The sequence below is a fragment of the Sycon ciliatum genome, chromosome 1 (assembly GCF_964019385.1).
Source record: "Sycon ciliatum chromosome 1, ocSycCili1.1, whole genome shotgun sequence".
Lineage (NCBI taxonomy): Eukaryota > Metazoa > Porifera > Calcarea > Leucosolenida > Sycettidae > Sycon > Sycon ciliatum.
Window position 1 is genome coordinate 94,763,980 of NC_088643.1, and position 24,879 is coordinate 94,788,858.

General features: G+C 46.6%; 1 protein-coding gene and 1 long non-coding RNA gene across 20 annotated transcripts in view; both read left to right on the forward strand.

The window, feature by feature from the left end:
- Positions 1-24,879, forward strand: part of LOC135806615 (neurogenic locus notch homolog protein 1-like) — a 92,590-nt gene that overhangs the window by 11,229 nt on the left and 56,482 nt on the right. For 8 of the 19 annotated variants that reach the window (XM_065320821.1, XM_065320822.1, XM_065320823.1 and 5 more), the window contains exons 9-10: positions 2,376-2,507; positions 3,178-3,285. In XM_065320821.1, the coding sequence (XP_065176893.1) occupies positions 2,376-2,507; positions 3,178-3,285 (240 nt within the window). Of the gene's footprint in view, positions 1-2,375; positions 2,508-3,177; positions 3,286-5,581; positions 5,669-8,475; positions 8,572-9,277; positions 9,374-9,605; positions 9,702-11,352; positions 11,449-24,879 lie in introns of all 19 variants that reach the window. The other 11 variants (XM_065320825.1, XM_065320835.1, XM_065320832.1 and 8 more) reach the window with 9 other exon arrangements.
- LOC135806623 (uncharacterized) lies at positions 13,314-14,960 on the forward strand. The gene is made up of 2 exons (XR_010551254.1): positions 13,314-14,001; positions 14,096-14,960. It is a non-coding gene; the product is annotated as an uncharacterized LOC135806623 (long non-coding RNA).

A 24,879-nucleotide genomic window follows, 5' to 3' on the forward strand; every position in this document is an offset into this window, starting at 1 on the left:
ATAATCACAGTTGCATACTCTTGGGTTATGGACTCTTGATATCATGAATGGACACGTAGTGACATTTACTATTCTACTACGGTACAAACTTGTGCACTCCATCGCAGCCATTCACATTATCCAACACACACAGGCGCACCCACGCACGCACACACACACACTCACACACACACACACACACACACACACACACACACACACACACACACACACACACACACACACACACACTACTACTATCAATCAGCCACCCCAGTGGGGTCACGCCGCCCTCCACTCAGAGAACTGAGCGCAAGGTGAGGGGCAGTGGCGCAAAAAACAAAACAGGAAGTACAGCAGAATGAATTGAAAAAAAAAGGAAATCAAAACAAGCTGCCATATTGATGGAAAAGAACTCACCAACAGAGGAAAGAAATATCACAAACCAGATGAACAGTCTGCTGCAGGTCCATTACAAAATGCAACGACTGAAAAGGAACAATATAAAAAATAAATGTGAACATGATGTTCTGTTCAACAAACGTCTGTACGCGTGCTGCTTCGGCCTTCGTGAATCAGGAAAAACACAATCTTGAGCTGGAGGGTGGGCACCGAACGTCCCACAAGGGCTCCGCAAGACGTACTTTCACGAGCGACGAGGAGTGCGCACAGCATGCTAATAACACTACACCATCGCCGCACGACGACTGGTTACTCAGGTCCAAACAACACGGCCAAGGACAAATTCACGATTCCGGCGATACACCGCGCAGGAAGAAATTTCTGCGAGTCTGACCTGTTTCCTTTCCCCCCCACACACACACACGTACATACACACACACATACACACTACTACTACTGCTACTATGTACAACTGGCACAAAATGGCCACGTCGCTCCCAGAAGCGGGAGACAACAGAGAGAAAGGAAAAGAAACAAGGAGAGTAATTGAGGTGAAAAGGGGACCGTTCTACACACAGTGTTTCTGTCTTCGGTGGCGGGGGAGGTCCTGCGGGCGGGAGAATCGTTCGCTACATAGGCTGCATTGAATGGGCAGATTAGTTGTTGTTGAAATTAGTCCTCTGGTCCTTTCGCAGCCGTTTGCCTCGAGTACAATTATGGCGGTTAAAACCAGCCTGACTCTTCATGCAGCGATCACAGGTCGAGCAATGGCACACACACACACACACACACACACACACACACACGCACACACACACACACACACACACACACACACACACACACACACACACACACACACACACACACACACACAAACACACACACACACTTTAAAATGGTCTCTTTGCTGCAAAAACTCGGACATCCTTCTCTTAACAGCAGTTACGCTTTCCAACGGTCGTAAGAGAGTTGGAAAGCACGTGTTTTTGTGCGTAGCCATGACAATCATGGTGGTTCGGTGCGAGTCTGCACAAAGCAGACACAGCCGTTCGCCATTGCCAGCCACTGGCTATGCAACTCTGTTGTTGTTTGCTGTGTTGTATGGGCCGAGCACAAAGACCCAAATTCTATTCTGCGGCTGGCACAAAAGAGTGTCTAGGCAACTTTCTTCCATCATATTCCCAGCCTACCTGGAAAGCCCGGTTAACGCCACTTCCCAGGAGACAACAGTTTTATAAGAGCTATGAAGAGCATGAATGCCGCAGACATCACAACGCAACGTGACGATTTGGTAGAGGTTATTACAGTCGTCCCTCTCTAATCCGGCACTTGTTTATCCGCAACCCTTGCCAACCGGCGCACTTTCTGACGAAACCGATTTTTTTCGTTCAATTCCTACATCTTAATCCGGCACTTGAATTCTGCCTCCGGCAGTGACTTTTTGAAACGAATCGCTCAAACTGCACGTAGTTTGATTTCATAATCCGGCAGTCATAAATCGCGTACCGTACATGTGCACTCCTTGCCAGGCCAGGCTAGGCTTGGCCAGGAGACAACGGCAGCCAACCATACTTTCTTATTTTTATTTAGCAAAGAGTAGTGTCCTGCCAATTTTCAGGTGTGTGTGTGTGTGTGCGTGTGTGTGCAAGAGTACATGTGAACATGTTCTCTGTTTTACTTTATCACTGTGTATATTCCCGGAGAACAATTGAGAATATAAAGCCGTGCACCAAATACTTGGGTCGACACGGAAAAACCCTGCGTTTTGACATACATATGATACATGCATGCAATTGGGTAGGGCCGGTTCAGAGGGCAGGATTTCTTAATCCAGCACCCTCGTTAATCCAGCAGAAAATGCCGTAGCAAAAGGTGCCGGATTAGAGAGGGACGACTGTATATGTGTTTGTTTATGTTGTGTGGTGATGTGTTGGGAATTCATATTCTCTGATCATAGTCTGGTTTACTTTTGATTTCCATTTTGCAATCAGTGTGTACACCAGCGTGTCAAAACGGCCAGATCTGCATCCTAGGACAATGCCTGTGCCCTCGATTTCCAGACGGACCAGTGCCCCTTGGGATAAGTGAGCCAGGCGTCCCAGAGATCGACCTTGTACCATTCTGTAAGTTTATCAGAACACTTGACACCCCCCCCCCCCCCCCTTCAACACACACACACACACACACACACAAACACAAGCAACGCGCCAACATAATTACTGGGCAGATACACACATCACCTTGGGTTGCAGCTCCACTGTTGGAAGACTATGTTGTATAACTGTTTGACCGGCAGTTTTTACAAGTACAGAGAAAAACCAACTACAGTACTAGTATCTGCAATCCTCATCTTCCTCTTTCCTTCCTCTCTAATCATTTTGAACGTTTCCTTCCTCTCTTATCATTTTGAACGTTTCCTTCCTCTCTAATCATTTTGAACGTTTCCTTCCTCTCTAATCATTTTGAACGTTTCCTTCCTCTCTTATCATTTTGAACGTTTCCTTCCTCTCTAATCATTTTACGTTTCCTTCCTCTCTAATAATTTTGAACGTTTCCTTCCTCTCTAATCATTTTGAACGTTTCCTTCCTCTCTAATAACTTTGGACATTTCTTTCAACACCGTTCATACTACACGTCTCAACAAACAGGCCAGGAGTGAAGTAGACATATCTTGCCTTCATGTCACCGGTAGTTCAGATTATTCAAGTGTCCTTGTCATGTTGCATTGCATGTGTTTGTGGGTGTGTTTGTGGGCACGTACATGCGCGTGTGTTTCAACCATGTGTTACGTAGATCCCGCAGTCTGCTGCAGCAGGTCATGCTTGAATGGAGGTACCTGTATCGGCTATAACAGATGTAGATGTAGATCAGGTTACTCTGGACAATATTGTCAGACCAAAGGTAAGCTATTGCCTAATCATTGCTACTACTGTCTAGTATTGTCTAGTATGGTAGTTGAGATCGTCACGTAGACTTTACGCCAGTCATGCAGTTACATTACATTGCTACCGTGTTCTTTGAAATAGCGTGTGCCCCTGTAAGCATTACTTATTATCATACACGCACATGTAGTAGGCTCATAATGTGCATCATGCCTCTCTCTCTCTCTCTCTCTCTCTCTCTCTCTCTCTCTCTCTCTCTCTCTCTCTCTGTCTCTCTCTCTCTCTGTCTCTCTCTCTCTCTATCTCTCTCTCTCTCTCTCTCTCTCTCTCTCTCTCTCTCTCGCTCTCTCTCTCTCTCTCTCTCTCTCTCTCTCTCTTTCTCACTCTCTCTCTCTGTCTCTCTCTCTCTCTCTCTCTCTCTCTCTCTCTCTCTCTTTCTTACAAAAACTATCAACACATTGTGTGCAGATTCTCTAAGTTTGTTGCGCTCTGTGTGCGTGTTGCGCTCTGTATGCGTGTTGCGCTCTGTGTGCGTGTTGCGCTCTGTATGCGTGTTGCGCTCTGTGTGCGTGTTGCGCTCTGTGTGCGTGTTGCGCTCTGTGTGCGTGTGTATATATGTGTGTGTATACTAGTCAGAACAACATATGGCTTGATCTGTCACAACTTAAAGTTTCATGCCAACTCAGGCATTCATCAGGTGATATGAACATCAAGAAAAATAACCCACTATTTAAAGCCCAGTATGGCGGGACAAGGATAACAGAAAGCACTAGGGGCGCTATGAACTCATATCCGATTCAGTGTCATAGCCAGTAAGGATCGCGGTACTAAGAAAGGTGATAAAGTCCAGGCAGTAGGGCCAGTTGATAGCCCTCTGCCGCCGTGTCACCATCATCATCTTTGCACGGCGCATCTCACCAGCTATGCCAGCTCGGTTTTATCACCTTTATCACCTTTCTTCAAGAGTACCGCGATCCTTACTGGATATGCCACTGAATCGGATATGAGTTGATAGCGCCCCTAGCGCTTTCTGTTATCCTTGTCCCGCCATACTGGGCTTTAAATAGTGGGTTATTTTTCTTGATGTTCATATCACCTGATGAGTGCCTGAGATGGTATGAAACTTTAAAGGGGAAGTTAAGGCAAAAATTAAAATTTCACCAGTTGTAGTCTTCGGGGTGCTGAGTCAAATGGTCTTGGTCCGAGAAAGCTGAGACGCTCCTTTCCTACTTGAATCCCAATCGAACTCGCGCACTTCCACCGAAACTGGGTGACTGCGCCCTACTAGATGGGGATTTGTATCCAAAATGTCACTAAAAGCGCCATTTCGTTCTTATAAAATCACGGATGACCGCGATTGGCCCATATGTTGTAGTCTTTTGGCCGCTGAGTCGACTGGTTTTGGTCCGAAAAGGCTGCGATGCAGCGTTCCTCCTTTATTCCCAATCGAACATGGTTGAACAAGTGGTCACGTGCTCCTGGGTGCCCAAATCACCTGGTCACCACGCCAGTAGGCGACAACTTTCACACCAAGGTTCAACTCGAGTTCAACTCGAGTGACAGGACTGCACCCAAAAAAGGTCAAAAAGGCTAGTAAGTTGTACCCTGCAGGCACGGTGACCAGCTGAGTGGTGTACGCAGGAGCACGTGACCGCTTGTTCAACCATGTTCGATTGGGAATAAAGGAGGAACGCTGCATCGCAGCCTTTTCGGACCAAAACCAGTCGACTCAGCGGCCAAAAGACTACAACATATGGGCCAATCGCGGTCATCCGTGCTTTTATAAGAACGAAATGGCGCTTTTAGTGACATTTTGCATACAAATCCCCATCTAGTAGGGCGCAGTCACCCAGTTTCGGTGGAAGTGCGCGAGTTCGATTGGGATTCAAGTAGGAAGGGAGCGTCTCAGCTTTCTCGGACCAAGACCATTCGACTCAGCACCCCGAAGACTACAACTGGTGAAATTTTAATTTTTGCCTTAACTTCCCCTTTAAGTTGTGACTGATCAAGCCATCTGTTGTTCTGACTAGTGTGTCACGGCTCTACCTTCCCGGTATCGAGCTCTCTTGGATTTCTGCTGGAATTCACAACAGTATGTGTGTGTATATATATGTGTGTGTGTGTGTGTGTGTGTGTGTGTGTGTGTGTGTGTGTGTGTGTGTGTGTGTGTGTGTGTGTGTGTGTGTGTGTGTGTGTGTGTGTGTGTGTGTGTGTGTGTGTGTGTGTGTGTGTGTGTGTGTGTGTGTGTGTGTGTGTGTGTGTGCATGTGGGTGTGTATATGTGCCCATGTGTGTATGTGTATATGATTTGTACAGTGTGTGCTCCAGCTTGCCGCAATGGCGGTACGTGCAGCAATGGAAAGTGTAATTGCAGGACCGGATACACTGGTAGCTATTGTCAAAGTAAGATTGCGTGATTGAAGGCTGATGATGCAGCACTATATACATCCACATAGGCATTCCACACACAAAGTACATACGCTTTCAGGTGTGTGTGTGTGTGTGTGTGTGTGTGTGTGTGTGTGTGTATGTGTGTGTGTATGTGTGTGTGTGTGTGTGTGTATGTGTGTGTGTGTGTACTGGGGCCATCACACAGCCTTGACGGAGGCCATTGTTGGCCGCAAACGACTCGGTAGTGCTGGCACCAACGCGCACAGCTGCCTGCATGCTCTCGTGGAACGATTGGATTAGATTGAGGAGCCCTTCAGGAATGCCTAGCCTCCCCAACGCTAGCCAGAGTGCTTTGCGTGGTACGGAATCATATGCTTTCTTCAGGTCTACGAAGACACAGAACAGCTTCTGACGGTGCTCGTACGATTTCTCGATGAGCTGGCGAATGGAAAAGATGGCATCAGCGCAGCCGCGACCAGGGCGAAAGCCACACTATACGTGGCCTGTGTCTTGTCTATTTTGCTGTACGGCAGTGAGTGTTGGACGCCCTTGAAAGCTGATAGTAGACGTTTGGATGCCTTCCATCATCGCTGCATCCGCACAATATTAGCCATCCCTCGCAGTCAGCAGCAATCCGATCGCATCACGTCTGCGCAGTTACGTCGTCACCGGGGTGACCCAGTGCCACTCTCTGTTAAGATGCGCCATCGTCGTTTAGAGTGGCTTGGTCATGTGGCTCGGATGTCGGAGGACCGTGTCCCATTGCAGCTGTTGTTTGGTCGTTTGTTGGCTGCGCGCCCCTTCTGCGGTCCCAGGCACAGGTGGAGAGACGTTGTGGCTACTGACACGAAGTCCATTCCAAACTGGTTTCATTGCGCACAAGACCGGTCAGCTTGGCGAGAGCAGGTTCTGGTTTTTCAGCCTCCTCGGGCAGTAGAGAAATCCGTACTCTGCTCATCTTGCAACCGGGCTTTCTCTCGTCCTCAAGACAAGGCACGGCACAAGTGTTTGGCTGAGCGCCAACTTCCCGTCCACCAACAGCGTGGTTCAGCACAGTCCGTCAGTTGTTGCCGATGGTTCCGAAGTAAGGGTGGGCTTGCAGTTCATCGCTGCCAGCCTGCACTCCCTGAACATGCAGATACGGCATTGACGGCGTCTCTCGCTAGTTGCTGCTTTCAGCATTGTCAACGCTGCAATCGCTGCTTCAAGTCCCGGGCTGGTTTTAACCGCCATAACTGCAACCGTGGAAAACGTCTTGCTGCAGCCGATAGGGAATCACTGCCGCTGATCTGCATGCATTGCCCCAAGCGTTTCCGACGACAGCAAGATTTGACGAGGCACCAGAAGTCCTGCCAATGACGGTGCCCTCCAACCTCTGGCCCCTCCGGGGGTGACATTGCCCAATGGGCAGTCATGCTATAGTAGTAGTAGTAGTAGTAGTAGTAGTAGTAGTAGTAGTAGTGTGTGTGTGTGTGTGTGTGTGTGTGTGTGTGTGTGTGTGTGTGTGCCATGCCTGCCTTCGGTGGTTCCGAAGTGCCGGTGGACTTGCTGTGCACAAGTGCACGACACCCGCCCCGGCATCACCACCCACACCCCAGCGCATACTAATCACCAGCCATCCGTGTTGCAACCAGCACTGCGCTACCTGTAATCGCTGTTTTAAATCTGCTCCTGGCTTTCGGCGACACAATTGCAATCGTGGACGGCGTCGTGGCGGAACGGCTTCCTAGTGACAGTGCTGACTTCTCTCGAACTCTCTCTTCTACTCTCCCCTGTCTTGGGGGCGGCGTGGCCAAGCATTTGGCAGCTGTACACCAGGCCAGGTATGTGGGTGTGTGTGTGTGTGTGCATGTAAGAAAATCCGGAGTCATTGCGCTGCATTCATACCTATAGACTACTAGTATACAATATAGAGAAAAAAGGACCCGCATAAGTTTACGAGTTACAGGGGCGTAGGAGGGGTTTTGGAAGTGATAGGACCAAAGGTCGGCGTGGCCGAAGGTCGGCGCGGCCGAAGGTCAGCGCGGCCGAAGGTCGGCGCGGCCGAAGGTCGGCGCGGCCGAAGGCCGTTTTGGAGGGGGGTCCAGGGGAGCTCCCCCGGGAAAATTTTGTAAAAAAGACACAAAATCCTGCGTTCTGGGAACTTCTGGCACAGTTTATAAGTCATAGAATTATTTCACGGGCAGAAGAGACGTGCATGGACATGCACAGATGCATGGCAGATCTACGAGTACGAGTCTAGAAAAAGGTCAAAGTCTGATGCGCATAATTATGCATCGATGGATCCTGATTTTTTTATTACGAGCCTTGTCGCGCCTTGACTTTGATTTTGTGTTTCTCATTTTGTTGCAATCACTACTTATCCATGCCGGTTCCTTTTTTCTTCTCCTCCCCTTCTCCCTTCCTTGCCGTGGTTGGCTAACACCCTCTCTCTTTGTATTGGCCGGTGTTCTCACTGTGCTATGAGATGCTGCAATAAATAAATAATTACGGTTTTGCACAATCCGGACGGACCACACTTTTTGAAAAGTGGTACGGCCATGGTCGTACCAGTCGTAGCGGGTGCTACGCCCCTGAGTTATCCGTTTTGTCCAACACTGATGATTCTAAGCAGGATAATGGTGAGTCAAAAGGTGCAAAATTAACACAAAACTTACTCATGTGATACTGACATTCAACGACCTGATGCTTAGCGGCATGAACAGATAACTTGTAAACTTATGGTCCTCTCTAAAACTGTATAGCGGACTTGAAAGAAAACGTGCCATCTCTTCACAGCTGTGTACATGCTGTTATGGTCTTATTGTGTATGTCTCTAGCCCGGACCTGCTCCCCGGCCTGTAGGAATGGTGGTTTATGCACAAGCTATGGAACATGCAACTGCAGGAGTGGATATACCGGTAGCTATTGTCAAAGTAAGAACAAGCATACAAAGCCCTATTGTGAATCCTTATCAACAGTCATTCTAGAAGTGATGGTCTGGTCTGTATACAGTGTCATATCACTGGTGCCACTGACGCGACTAACTACTGCATTTAAAACAATGTCAAGCTGTCAGAATCCTTGCATACAGTAGAATGAGAACGAGAAACGGTTTCATGCTAACCATGATCATCAGCCAACTGCTGGGCCGACATAGGAAGACTTAAAATAGAGAAGAGCAGAGTGAGGAAACTACGGTGCAAGTATAGCCACCCTAAGGCATTGTCTTTGTGTATACGACATCACACATCTGGTCGGCTCAGTTGCTCCCAGCACATGGGCACACCATCCCCACCTCCCCTGTACTTGGTCATTTCCCTTCTTTCTTTTTGTTCTCCACATGTTTTCCAGTAGGGCTGTGTTACTGGTGAATAGTAAAAAAAAAACAAGAAAACAAGGACTGTACAACATCCACAAGTACTATAGCCGTATGCATAATGACGGTGCTACATCCGCCGCGTACCCAATACATCATTGTGTAGTTCTTTAAAATAATATGGTATTGTTCTGTGTGTGTGTGTGTGTGTGTGTGTGTGTGTGCGTTCGTGTGTGTGTGTGTGTGTGTGTGTGTGTGTGTGTGTGTGTGTGTGTGTGTGTGTGTGTGTGTGTGTGTGTGTGTGTGTGTGTGCATGTGTGTAGCCCGTACCTGCTCCCCCGCCTGTAGATATGGTGGTACATGTACATCGTATGGAACATGTAATTGCAGGAGTGGATACACTGGCACATATTGTCAAAGTAAGAACTAGCGACATGTTGACTGTCATGGCATGTCTAACTAGTTCTTAATCTTTCTCGGAGGCATTGCAGCGCATTGATATAATAATATACGTCTTATAGCTGAATGGTTTGGCCAAGAGTTCTAATCCATCGTATCTGCACATTTGCTTCAGTATAATAAACGCAAAAAACGTGCCATCTCTTCACAGCTGTGTACATGTTGTTATGGTCCTATTGTGTATGTCTCTAGCCCGGACCTGCTCCCCGGCCTGTAGGAATGGTGGTACGTGTACAAGCTATGGAACATGCAACTGCAGGAGTGGATTTAGCGGTAGCTATTGTCAAAGTAAGAACTATCGACGAGTTGACTGTCATGGCATGTCTAACTAATCCATAATCTTTCTTGGAGGCATTGCAGTGTATTTGTCGCATCCCCGCGCTCAGTGACCGGACCCAGAATTCACTACGAGCGGCGACTGGATAGACGTGTGGCCTCACGACAAGCCCAACACAACCCAGGGGCCAACCAGTATAGTCCGCTTGGTCAAAGTTCAACCCCACACGATCAACAGGCAAGGGTTGTTAGTTTCACGTTGGGAATAGTATTCAAATCCGAGCTCAAAGTAAACCAAGACAGAGAGCTGAGACCGAGTCTCGACTGAAGTGAAAGAGAGAATGAGAGCTTCTTTTATAAGGCGTTTCAGAGATGTGGCGTGACCATTGCCTACAATGGTATGAGGTTATTCCAGGAAATACTAGAACACTGAGGTAAAACCGGAATATGCGCAGCCAGTCAGCAGGAAAGCAGAAGGACCAAATTGGGACGTGGGGAGCCCGCTCACCCACGTCAGAGTACAATGTGCGTATATGAGAGTCACATTGGGGAGCCCGCTCACCCAACGTGCCATTGCTCAGCGGCTTCTTATGGGTACGTTCTGCGGTGTTCTTCGCTCTGCATGCGTGATACCCTTGACCTGGCGCGGTAATGGTTTTGGTTCTTGCACACGTCTTGGCTCTGCACTCTTTGCACTTCGATCGGTTAGTCTTGGCTCTTTGCACAAAGCACCGAGGCATTGTGGAAACCTGTAGAACGTCGTAGTGACGTGGGGTTTTGCATAAAGCCTGGAGTCACATTTCCAGGAAATGTAACACTTCCAGGAAACATACAACGCGAGAACCTACCTGACCAGGTTCCGGCCTTGGATCACATGATGTGTCATGCCAAGAAGGCATGTCACCTACGTGGGAAAGCGCGTGTCGCTCAACCGACATGCTAAGCACGTGTGACAAGACACTGGCGAAACCGCGTTGTGTCAAAAGGGCGTGACAGCTCAGCACAGATCTGCTCACTATGTAGATTGTGCTGTCACACAACTATCAGGCAGTAGTCATGGCCCAAATTTGCTCGGCCTACATCGATATTTTGCCGCACAATTTTGCCACAAAATTTTCGATATTCTGCTTGGCATTTCCTTTCTCCGTCGGCATTTTGCTTTGGTTTTGCTCGAGATGAAATGAATTTTAGGGAAAACTCAACGATAACTGTCGCTGATGACGACGATATTTTTGATTGAGCTCCTGCTGCTGCTCAACTTTCCACTGAAATGTAGCCATGAGTCTGTTTTCTACAACCTTTGTGCTTGTTTTCAACCTTGGTGACTGATTGTGTTGAGGAAGTCCCTAAGAAGCGTTGGATTTTTCGAAAAGCCAACCAAAACTCGATATTTTGCTCAAAACTTGCCGGAAACTTGCGCATCCGATATTTTGCTCAAAGAATTGCTAGCAAATTTGGGCTATGACTATCAGGCAGCAGTCGTTACGTCCAGGGACGTGACACATTGATCTAATATTATATATACACGTATAGCTAAATGGTTTGGCCAAGAGTTCTAATCCATCGTATCTGCACATTTGCTTCAGTATAATAAACGCAAAAAACTTGCCATCTCTTCACAGCTGTGTACATGTTGTTATGGTCCTATTGTGTATGTCTCTAGCCCGGACCTGCTCCCCGGCCTGTAGGAATGGTGGTACGTGTACAAGCTATGGAACATGCAACTGCAGGAGTGGATTTAGCGGTAGCTATTGTCAAAGTAAGAACTATCGACGAGTTGACTGTCATGGCATGTCTAACTAATCCATAATCTTTCTTGGAGGCATTGCAGTGTATTTGTCGCATCCCCGCGCTCAGTGACCGGACCCAGAATTCACTACGAGCGGCGACTGAATAGACGTGTGGCCTCACGACAAGCCCAACACAACCCAGGGGCCAACCAGTATAGTCGGCTTGGTCAAAGGTCAACCCCACACGATCAACAGGCAAGGGTTGTTAGTTTCACGTTGGGAGTAGTATTCAAATCCGAGCTCAAAGTAAACCAAGACAGAGAGCTGAGACTGAGTCTCGACTGAAGTAAAAGAGAGAATGAGAGCTTCTTTTATAAGGCGTTTCAGAGATGTGGCGTGACCATTGCCTACAATGGTATGAGGTAATTCCAGGAAATACTAGAACACTGCAGGGCCGGAGGAAGGAGTTTGTGAGTGGTCCGGCCAACAGTTGAGGGGGGTGCGGGGGACCTCCCCCGGGAGAAATATTTAAAATTTACGTGAAATAGAACGATTTTGGGCATCTTTTAAGGCTCCAGAAAATGCAGAAAATTATAGTAAAAGAACACAAACACAACTTTTTTTATCCATATCATTTAAGCCATGCAGTGCCGGTCACGGAGTCCTGAGCTACTTAGAAGCACATCACACGTCGGCAGTACAGTCGAGTCATGTACCTCTGGATTTTTTTGCGCCGGTTTTGCACGAATCACATGGACCATCCAGCTGGGAAAGTGGTCCGGCCATGGCCGGACCAGCCTGACCTGTTCCGCCAGCCCTGCACTGAGGTAATACCGGAATATGCGCAGCCAGTCAGCAGGAAAGCAGAAGGACCAAATTGGGACGTGGGGAGCCCGCTCACCCACGTCGGAGTACATTAGTGTTTGGGCTATGGCTTGCTATTTGCTTTCATATATCATGGCTCTGATAATATTGTCCCGCTTCACTCCGGTGTGGCGCATGGTCACCTTTGCTCCTCATTGATGGTCTGGATTTATAGTGCTGGGGTTTGTTCAGCGCTTTTAACAATACACTGTTATATCCAAGCTGACGCTCCGATACGCAATTGCCCATTTCTCTAGCAATGGTACATTGCGACGGGAAGTGGGAGTTGTGTGAGGAGCGGAAGCGAGATATTACAGTGTCCCACCCGGCCCTTCCCTTTCTCTTGTCATAATGATCATAGGGTTTCGCTTCAATAACAGGCGATGATCCTGGGTTGGGCCTGGAGTTTATTTTTTGCACTTTGAAGACCGGTCTGGGTTGAAGGAAATGACTGACGTCATAGGCAATACACTGATATATCGAAGCTGACGCTCCTCACACAACTCCCAATTCCCATCGCAATGTACCATTGCTAGCGAAATGGGCAATTGTGGGGAACAATGTGGGGAGCAATGTGGTGAGCAAACACTTTCCTATCATCTGGATTGTCGAAACGTAATAATTGATCGAGAAACGAGTTTGAGTTTGCAGAGTGAATGCCTGGAATGGGAAGAGAGCGCGTCTACTCTGGAACCTGTTTTTCCTATGAATGAAGCTACAGGAAGCCTCACCACTGCTACTAAACTGGATTGTTAGTTACCAGAATGGGCTCTAACTCCGGAGCTGCACCTCCATGTGTACGTTTGTGTGTGTGTGTGTGTATGTGTGTGTGTGTGTATGTGTGTGTGTATGTGTGTGTGTGTATGTGTGTGTGTGTATGTGTGTGTGTGTGTGTGTGTGTGTGTGTGTGTGTGTGTGTGTGTATTAGTTGGTTCAGTGTGCTACCCACCCTGCAGAAATGGTGAGGAGTGTGTATACGGCAACACGTGTATATGCAAGTCTCCGTACGGACTGGGCTGTGGCGGTAAGTTCAGTATAGCAGTTGCTGATGTGAGTCAGTCTTCGCCGTTTTGTTGTATACTATTCACTGGTTAGGCACACAGTGCATGCATCTGGCCAGGCACACAGTACAATCATGTATCTGGTTTAGGCGCGCTCACACTGCGACCAAAACCAGCGTCCATGCGGCCATACGGCATACGCTTGATCAAAACGTCGCGGCCATGTTTCAAATCGTTACCGCGACCTCCAGAGGGGGGTGCCACGACTTGGCGGCAACATGATCGTAGACGTGAAGCGTATTCCTGTACAACCTGGCCTGAAGTATGGTAAATTATTTCTCAAATTCTGGTTGGTTGATTCATGAAACTCGGCGGTTTTCGATGTCATCCTTGATATTTGGACATTTAATTGCAACATGCGAAATTTACATCCAAAACGGGCCAAAACTTTATTAGGAAACGCACGAACTATTTTGGATACGAACTGCAATTCGTAAAGTTTGTGTGACAACTTCACGTCTACGCGTGTACGAGGCCTAGTGTGAGCACGACTGCCACGTTTCTGCGTTTTGCTGACGCATGGACGCATGCTCATGGTCGCAGTGTGAGCGCGCCCTAAGGCACACAGTACATGTATCTGGTTGCGTCCACTAACTACCGTATTTTCCAGAGTATAGTGCGCACTTTAGATGTGCTATTTTAGGCCCTAAATTGCAGGTGCGCACTATGCTCCGAATATGAAATGCATGTACTTCAAATGAAGATTGAAGTGCGCACCCCCAATGAAGATTGGGGTGCGCGTTATACAAAGGTGCGCACTATACTCCGAAAAATACGGTAATCGCATCCATGCTTTCAGAAAAAGCTCAAAAGTTGCTAACATACCAACTTGAAATTGAAGAGTTCTTGTACCGCAACACTGCCAAAAAAAGGAGCAAGAATAGCAGAAGTGGAGCGACAGCAAACTTGTGCACCCCTTCCTGCTGTGAACCACAACTTTGCACAGTGCCAGTAGCCGTTCCAGTGCACGGAAAAGGGAATGCACATTATCGTAACTACCGTTGATCTACTGTTTCTCTGAAATGAGTCTGAAGGCAGGCGAGAAATGAGCGAGTATGCATTTGTCCGACATGTAGTCTGTGACTTGACCTTTTGACCCTATGCCATGGAGCCAAGGTTGCGGAAAAGTTGCGGAATAGTTCGCGAACATGAAGAAAGTTGCAAAAGTTGCTATTTCTTCCTAAACAACGAATTGTTGTGAAAAACGTGGCGAGCATCTTTGGGAAAGAGCTAATCGGTAATCCTAGCTGCTTTTGAAAATGCAGATTGTAGTGCTCCTAAAAACAGTCCTCTAGTGTATTCTAAAGTGTAGGAAGTCTGCCGGTGTATATCTGTGTGTGTGTGTGTGTGTGTATATCTGTGTGTGTGTGTGTGTCACGTTTGTTTGTGTGTGTGTGTGTGTTTGTGTGTGTGTGAGAGAGAGAGAGAGAGAGAGAGAGAGAGAGAGAGTAATTTACATTTATAAAGACAAGTAAGTCTAACAAATGAGGACTGAGACCTCTACAACAGGGTTTTTACGCCTGAAAGCAGGTGCATGATTTAACAAGCAGGTTGTCAGTCTAGATTTTATGCGCAGATGGAGAAAAAATGCGCAGAATTTTTGTAATGAGATGAAAAGCAGAAATAATAAGAAAATATGAAATGAAAGCCTGCTCACAACCCAGCGCAGCCTTGCGAACTGGGTATGGTGGATTAAGAACACGGTTCAACGCTCGAGCAAGCGCTCTCCACTCAAGGTGTTCACAGCAACTGATAGGAACTCATATGGGGAAATTATAGAAAAGAAATAATAAGATAAAGAGAATAAATTTCAACGCACCTCAATAAACGGAGCCCCACATACAGTACCTCAGAAAAGTGGATCTTCCGACCAGTGTTGACGTCGCAACCAGATGATGTAGCTGCTTCGCAGAGACGTCTTACTGCACAAATTACAAATAAATTTTATTTTTCGATTAGAAAACCCAAGCGCTTTCAGAGCCCTCCGAAGAGAGTCTGGGATGAAACCACGCACACCTACCTCAACCGAAAAAGAAACGACTGGCCACCCGTTTGCTCGGCATTGATCGGCCAGATCCGCATACCGCCTGTCCTTCCGCGAGTTACTGACACTGAATCTGTCCTCAGCACAAACTGTCAACTCCATCCAGAATACAATCCTACGACTCGTAGAGTACAGAACTATATCTGGTCTTAGGTTGGTAAGTGCAACACAGCTAGGGAAAGAAATCTTTGCACTAACTGAGTCGACAAGAAATTTCCAGTCTGAGGCCGCTGACAGGAGATCAGTCGTAACCAACTTCCGTCTGGGCTGAACGCGAACTGGCTTCTCTTCCGCCTTGCGAAACGAGATGAAGTCAAGCTCATTTGAATTTTCGGTTTGTACGGTGTTTGCAGCAGTGCTGATTCGTATCTCCTCACGCATGTTCCTGACGATGACCCCGAGTACGTTGTCGTGCCTCCAGGTGTAACGTCCCTGGTCCAGCGCTACGCGACAAGCGCCAAGCACGTGGCGCGTAGTACAGGCCCAGGCACGGCACAAACTACAGTACGGATCCACTACGGTGTTTCCCCAACGGCGTAGGTTCGTCGGAGAAGGTAGCACGTCGAGGGTTGATGCGAGAAGAAATTTCAAATCCTTACCAGTACCACCGTACAAAAGGGATTTCCACGAGAGGTCCTGCCACATCACCGATGTCCACTCCAACCACTTGCCTTGTACCTGAAGAGTCTTCAGCCTCAAAATCTGCTCCTGCGCGTTGATCTCCTCAAATGTTTGAAGGAGATCCTTCCTCGAGGGTTTGGAATGCTGCTTCGGAGCACGAGCACCCAACCCTGCACGATGACTTGAAGATGACGGTGGACGGAGAGTCCCTGAACCTACTGATGCCTCTGCACACTCCAGCTCTATTGTCGCCGCATATCGCTTTGTCAGCTTCGCATCCTCACTCCGACGCAGAGTGTACAGCGCCCTCATGCGCGCGTCCCCACTCGAGCGAAGAATGTGCCATTTGATGGACTGGCAATATTTCCACACCGTAGGAAGGTAGTGGAGGCGTAAGCCAAAGCGTTTGCGACTGCCAATAAAAAGAATGGCAGAGTTTGCGCATCGAGGTAGGCCTGACCATTTCTTCAGAAATGGTAAACACATAAAGTACAGTTCACGTACAAAACCTTGTGTGAGTTCAAGAACCTGGAAAGACCAAGAAAGCTTGGGCACTACAAGATGGTGGTAAAGCCATAGCTTGTGGTGGTCTTGAAGCCAAGAGCCATCTACTTTTTGCATGAGAGATACAGTGAGTTGACGAATGTCTTCCCGCTGGGTCTGCTCAGAGCAATCAGCATGCAGCCTTCGCCCCAGGAACTTGAACTCTGCAGTGTCAATGAAAGCGATCTTCCTCCCTGACATCGTCAGGCAGGGATCGTAAGGTTTGTACCGGCCATCTACAAGCTTTGCTGCACTGCTTTTGCATTTGTGCGGCGCCGCCTGCATACATTGGGTCCACGAGAGAAAGTCCTCCGTGACCACAATGAGTTTTTGACAACCTGCACTAGATTTGCTATAGAGGCCTAAGTCATCAGTAACTTGAAGCTGTTTGGGACACTTGCAAAGGGGCAGATTTAAAATCATAGAGAGGCAACTTAATTCAGGGGCTGCAAGTGAGTCCAGCAGAAGCTGGAAACAAATATTGAAAAGGACCGGAGAGAGAGAGAGAGAGAGAGAGAGAGAGAGAGAGAGAGAGAGAGAGAGAGAGAGAGAGAGAGAGAGAGAGAGAGAGAGAGAGAGAGAGAGAGAGAGAGAGAGAGAGAGAGAGAGAGAGAGAGAGAGAGAGAGAGAGAGAGAGAGAGAGAGAGAGAGAGAGAGAGAGAGAGAGAGAGAGAGAGAGAGAGAGAGAGAGAGAGAGAGAGAGAGATATAGATAGATAGATATAGATAGAGAGAGAGAGAGTTTTTTGTGCACTGGAAACCCATGATTGTTTAGGCATTCATTCATTTCAAAATTTTGTTAAGGACCCTTCACGCAGCTTCATTACGCTTGAATAGTTTGCAGGCAACCTGCCTACACTGAAGAAGTGAAGATGGTCATGAAGACCGAAACGTTGAAACGATACATCTAATGGATTTGTGTGAAATGCAGTGCTCCCTTGAGTGTAGGCAGGTTGCCTGCAAACTATTCAAATTCATTCATTTCATTATTTTATTTATGCCCTGCTGTTACAGGCAAGAATTCAAATCCGATACACGTGCACAGGTATACTCTCCGAACGCAAATGGGACAACACACCATTACCAAACATTCTAGATTTCTCCTTGAAAACACACTTCAACCATAACCGGCATAACTCTAAAACCAAAACTGCAAAAGGAAGCAAAAAGGGGCCAGCAAAGGCACAGCGCGCTTGCGCCACGACATACACGTACACGTGACACAAAAGGCATCATAGTGCGAGCATGACTCATAGTCATAGTCATAGCTCAGTCATACAGCACAGCGCAGTTGTACAAGCGCATGATCATGGGTACAACGGGTTTCAAAAGTACAAATTATTATCATGAGAGCAGCTCAAACAACTACACGTTCGAAGCGGAAACAGAATAGAAGAGAGACGGAGAAGCAGAGTGGAACGCGATTAGACAGAAAGAGAGAATTATCAGTGTCAGTAGAACAATAGCATGGACACGCGTAATAACGGAACAGACGACATGGCTGTAGGCTGGAGCATCTCCACGTGCGCGTTCGCACCAACGTGACTCAGAGGAAAATAAATAAATAAACAGACAAGGTAAGGTCAAAACGAGAATCATTCAAGAGGCTGTCCTGAAACATTTACAGAACAGACGAGTGGCGACAACACCTGCTTTTCTTTTTCTTCTTCTTTTTCTTTCCACTTGCAGCCCAAAGATTGAGTCCAGACCTCGCCAGTTGAAGGTGTTACTAAAATACTGATCCCCGTCAGCTTCGCAACTGTCATTCAGCCCTGCCGCAAAAAGTACCACCTATCAAAATTGGAGAGCATTGCCGTTCAGAATTCCAATTTGCCATTATGTTACAATGTCCCCTCCCCCCCCCCCCCATCTCTTTCACTTTTGTAGTCTTTCGCAGCTGTTTTCTGTACAACCTGAGAATTTGGAGAAACTCATGATGTCACTCTTCACATCGGTGTATGAATGATTTAGTCTTTTATAGGGCATCAGAAACGACTGGCGCCTTCAATGCATGTACCTAATACATACCATGCCTATGACATGCTTTGACCTGCTAGTGTATATTGGAAAGCACATTCCTGCTGGATATGTACTTTTAAACTCAAATCCCTTCCTCTTTTTTATAAGGTTTCGTTGCATTTGAAAAAAATTGTGCTGCGACCACTTTACATATACATGTATGTGGTTAAGCTGCTGTCCTTTGGATCTTGTTTTTGGATGAAAATGAAGTACATGTCATGCTATCATTGCAAGCGGGCATGTTGCCCAAAGCCTTCCAATGAGTTAAAATCGTTGACACCAGACTTGCCAAGTAGAAAAAAAAGAAGAAAAGATTATGTGCACGCTCCCACTGCAAAAAGTGCTCGATGCCGCGAGTCCGGAGCCGAATGACACAAGACAGCAATGGAACAAGAGTCAGAGTTGTTTGCTGTTTACGTTTGTCATTCTTCAGACCACATTGTTGTTGTTGTTGTTGTTGTTGTTGTTGTTGTTGTTGTTGTTGTTGTTGTTGTTGTCCGAAGATTGATGAATGACCAGTACAGGGAACTGAGGGTAGGCTCCGGCGGATTATGCTCGCGAAATCAAGGAATTATGCTTTCATGGATTCTCGCATTATGCTCGTGAAATCCCCATACAGTTGAACATCGATTATCCGGACATCGACTATCCGACCATTCGATTATCCGTAACAGTTTTTTTGGGCGCACGTGCCGTAGAGTACGCACTGTGCATGTAGTGAGCCATTAAAAAAATACGAAAATTTTGAAAAGTAAAAAGTAAAAAGGTCGTGCGGCTAGTAATAACCACTGAAAGTGTGTGAGTGACAGTTTTTTCTTATCCGGAACATTTGCCTTATCTGAACACCGCCTGACAGTTGTCTGCCCAGAGGTGGTCGGATAATCGATGTTCAACTGTATTATGCTTTGGCACCCGGGGATAATATTTCACTTTGTTGTACTTATGGAGCCTCAAAGTTTGGGAAATTGTGCCTTTTTCGTACTTGCAAGTTGCAAGTGGCCATAAGTGCAAGAAAATACATGTACATGTACATGAGTATCCCCATACCAAGGGCAAGGTGTCCATGCATGTAAGAGGTCAACATGGAAAACCATACTTCTTCTATTCATTACTAGATTTCTTTTGTACTTCAGTAAAATATTATTTCATTGCCAAATTAGTTTGAGTTACCTTTGAAAATTATCATGTTCAACCGTCTTCGTAATCATCATACTCGTCCATCCGATGTCACCCTGGGCCTCACCCTGCGAATAATCAGCTCATCTCTCCCGTAGCTCCACTTCTCCTTCCATCATGACCGAACATCAACTACTGTAAAAGCCATAATATATACATGTATATAACGAAGTGCTAACTCTAACGAGTTAACGAGGAGAAATCTGTCGTTAAAATAGAAATCGTTAATACTTATACAGAAATCGATACATATACTGTCCTATTGAGCGTTCAGAATGAGTGAGAATCGTTACCTTGGGTACGCGTAAAGTAGTCAATTTTGGGAAATCGTTACATATGCGCCTCGTTAGAATAATGGCTTTTACAGTATACATCAATTTAGAGCAATATCCGTAGCCTGCAGTCATATCATGGCTGCTAAAATCCAGACTGGTCATGACTTCGTAACATGCAAATGTGATGTACACTCATACCTCGTTTATCCGGGCAGTCCGGGACCTTGCACTGCCCGTAACTTTGAAATGTCCGTAACTCCGAATCATAATTATACATGTACATCTTGATGGGGAAAAGGCCATCGATATGGCATATGACGTCAATATTTCTACGAAAAGTGACAAAAGAGTAGTAATATTTCCCTGAAACTCGCCCAAATAGTGCCCGGTAGACCGAAGTGCCCGTAACTTCGGGGTCCGGATAACCGAGGTGTGAGTGTACATGTACATGACTGTACACGGAGTTTTGCGGACTACCCGCCCTACATGGCTACATGTATCTCGTCCGCCCCGGGATGCCTGATGTCTGCAGTGATGAAGGCTGATTCACTCGCATCTTCTGCTACATCATGTACAGTGTCAGTGTGAGAAAGAACTTTGAAGAAGACGAGTTCGAGCATACAATAATGTATTGCCATGATTTCTGCCCTGCTTTTCATTGAAAACACTATCTGCATGACCATGATGACCTCCGAACCCTTTGCCATGCAGACCACCAGCACTGATCAGGTGCATTCTATACAATTGTATAGCCTACAAGGCTACATGCTAGAACTGTGGTATAATCGTGGAGAGTTAGAGGAGAGTGAATGATGAGCTGTTTCAATGTACATGTTTACATGTTTATACATGTATAACAGTGTAGTGGGAAACAAAACAATACCTCTCCAACTGCAAGAAACTGGTTTGCATCTTGAAATGCAGGAGATCAGAAGAAGGAACGGCGGTGCCCCGTAGCTTTGCCAACTGAACGAGTACAAGTAGTACTTTGGAATCCTAGAACAGGAGCACTTCTTAGAAGTTAGTTGCTACCAGGGGCCGGGAGTCGCATGTAGACCTGGTTGCTACAGAGCAGACAGACTGTACAGTGTATACACGTGTCCATGTATTTCATCAGCACAGCTATTAACTGGCATTGTGGATAGCGCCTACCCAGTCCAATGTACTTTTTGTCTTTCAATATGATTTGTAGGTTTGTGTTCTTTTAAAAAACAAAACAAAAAACACGCAAAGTGGTCATTGGCTACCCCAGCGGCCCAGCCATGTATTGTTTGGAATAAAATAAACTCGTCGCCTATTCAAAATAAATAGATAAATAAATACTATCGCCAAAGTCGCACCAACCTCTTTTTGAAAAAAATACTTCAAAAAGTAAAAAGAACCAAGGAACTACAAGTTACACTATAATGTCCACTAACACCGCCAGTTACTTAACAATCAGCTCATGCGATAACATTGCACGACACTGACCGACGATACTGACGTTCTACAACTACAACAGGCTAACAGCTCTGGCACATATTAGATGCGAACTCCAACAGCCTTCCAACTAGGAAGGTTCTAAGTTCTAAGTTATAGAAATAACCTAAGGCTTGTATTGGTTGCGCTCACCTTCCCCTCCTTATGTTATTTCTATAACTTAGAACCTTCCAAGTTGGAAAGCTTTTGGAGTGCGCATCCAAGATGTGCTAGAGCTGTTACTGTTAGCCTGTTGTAGTTGTAGAACATCAGTAGCGTCGGTCAGTGTCGTGCAATGTTATCGCATGAGCTGCTTGTTTACAGTCCATTCATTGGAAACTGGCACCCTAACTTTTTGGTGTCTCTCTCACATAGTAGCAGATAATTATAGTGAAAACAACAGTACATGTACATCCTATTCCTAGTAACTAGTGGTGGTGTTAGTGGAGTGTAACTAATTACTTGTAGTTCCTTGGTCCCTTTTACTTTTTATGAATAATCCTTGGCTCTCCATCCGAGTAAATACTTCAAGTAAATAAATGTAAATGTACATGACTGTATATTGTATGTGTTACTAGTAAGTAGTATTATGGTTATGTACAATGTAGGCACAGGTAGCACGCACATAATCATTCTAGTCTGCTACAGCTGCACATCCGAATATGGCACACCTACTACTACTACTACTAGTAGTACACACCTACTACTACTACTACTAGTAGTAGTAGATCTACCCTGCGCAGTTCGTTGTTGTGCCTGACTTGATCACTCCACCATTCAGACTGCATGTCACGTTTCATTGTTCAAGCGCATGACCTCTGAACCCTATCTGGCTTGTGCCTTGGCTGATTCTTCTCTCAGGGGAGTTCGTTCGTTGTGAATCCTGAAATCCATTCTCCTCCGCTGAATTACGTGACATATTCATGAAGACCTACAATGTCATTGCCTTTTTATAAACCAATTGAATTGATTACCAGATTTGGTAATCAATTGTAGCAGACAACAGCACACTGGCTTTGGGCACGTCTTCAAGTTGTCAATCTGCTAGACACACGCGTGCAGGGTGATCTGTACATATGGGTTCTGCTCTTCACACGCTATTGCTAGAACGTTGTACGGCTGAAAGAGTTGGGCCGTCCCAACTGACCCAAGCCAAGGCACAAGAAGAGAAGTCGACTGTCAAGTACGCTTCTGTCGTCTCGCTGCTGCTAGTGGCGCTACTGAGTGCTGGCTGGTCAGTGGTGTGATCATCGCCTTCAAAGACTTGCGCACCTCCATCCACCATCTACACAAGACTACAGTACACATGTACATGTAGTAGTGGAGTACAGCCTACAGCCTACAGCCTACAGGGCCTCAGCTTGGCCTATGATAGAATGATTGTGCATTGCTAACTAACTGTAGCCTGGACTACGTAGAGTCTAGGGCACTAAGATTCCGTACTGCAAGACGTGAGGCGACATGGGGAGACTGGGGAAGGGTGATACACGCACGTACTTGTCTTTACTTGCTACTCCTGCCATTATGACATACTGGCCGGAGTCGATTGTATTGTACCGTGCTTCGTTCAGCGCGAGTTAGATAAGCCTTGCGGAAATAGTTCATCTCCATCATCGCGGATCAACCTCTACCCAAAGCAAGAGAATCAGTTATAATCACGACGAAAGAGACGTTGCATGCAGAGAACAAGACAAGGTGACAGCAAAAGCAATGCAAGCGATGTCACCGTTGTCCACACGGATCGGAGGATACCGTGTGTGTTGCTTTGTCTGTGGTCAGTACAACACATCGCCCATGTATGCACATCAGGGAGCCGTGTATGCTACGACTGCCCGAGGCACATTTCACATTGGTTTGTACGAGTACTTCAAGTATAAGTATTACTATTAGCAGCAGCAGCTTCCATGTGCCGGCTCAGACATGGCACAATAACCTTCTTCCTCTTCTTCTTCTTCTAGTCTTTTTTTTCATTAATTGATTTTTCTTTTACCTCGGATAGTTCTTTACAATCTGTATCACAATTTGTGGATTGAGCAATAAAGGATATGTGTAAGAGCAGCTTCCATGTGCGCCTCTCTGATAGTAAACATCACATGGTACTGTATTATCCCTTTTGGTCATCAGCACACCTCTTCACAAAGCATTGACTGATATTGTCATGTAATGAGGTATGCCATGTCCATTTGCTGTGCTGTCAGCTCAAATGTCAACTTGTGACATGTACATGGAGTAGCCATGATGTCGGACAACACGCGGAGATGAGTGATCGCATGGTCTAATAATTCATTGCTTGTGATTTTCTTTATCGATCCATGTGCTACTGAATACAGGTCAATGACTACCTTGTATGTAGTCACTGCCAAGGTCAGCTTCCATGTACGCCTCCCTGATAGTAAACATCGCATGGTCCTGTATTATCCTTTTTGGTCCTCAGCAGCACACCTCTTCACAAGAGCAACATACTTACAATAGTCATTAATAGCTACCATGATAATCATTGTCACAAGTACAGCTGTAGAGCACTACTGTAGGACACTGTACTGTAGGACACTGTGGTGTAGGACACTGTGGTGTAGGATACAAGTTAAAGGGGAAGTTAAGGCAAAAATTAAAATTTCACCAGTTGTAGTCTTCGGGGTGCTGAGTCGAATGGTCTTGGTCCGAGAAAGCTGAGACGCTCCCTTCCTACTTGAATCCCAATCGAACTCGCGCACTTCCACCGAAACTGGGTGACTGCGCCCTACTAGATGGGGATTTGTATGCAAAATGTCACTAAAAGCGCCATTTCGTTCTTATAAAAGCACGGATGACCGCGATTGGCCCATATGTTGTAGTCTTTTGGACGCTGAGTCGACTGGTTTTGGTCCGAAAAGGCTGCGATGCAGCGTTCCTCCTTTATTCCCAATCGAACATGATTGAACAAGCGGTCACGTGCTCCTGGGTGCCCAAATCACCTGGTCACCACGCCAGCAGGTGAGAATTTTCACACCAAGGTTCAACTCGAGTTCAACTCGAGTGACAGGATTGCACCCAAAAAAGGTCAAACAGGCTAGTAAGTTGTACCCTGCAGGCACAGTGACCAGGTGACTGGCGTACGCAGGAGCACGTGACCACTTGTTCAACCATGTTCGATTGGGAATAAAGGAGGAACGCTGCATCGCAGCCTTTTCGGACCAAAACCAATCGACTCAGCGTCCAAAAGACTACAACATATGGGCCAATCGCGGTCCTCCATGCTTTTATAAGAACGAAATGGCGCTTTTAGTGACATTTTGCATACAAATCCCCATCTAGTAGGGCGCAGTCACCCAGTTTCGGTGGAAGTGCGCGAGTTCGATTGGGATTCAAGTAGGAAGGGAGCGTCTCAGCTTCCTCGGACCACGACCATTCGACTCAGCAC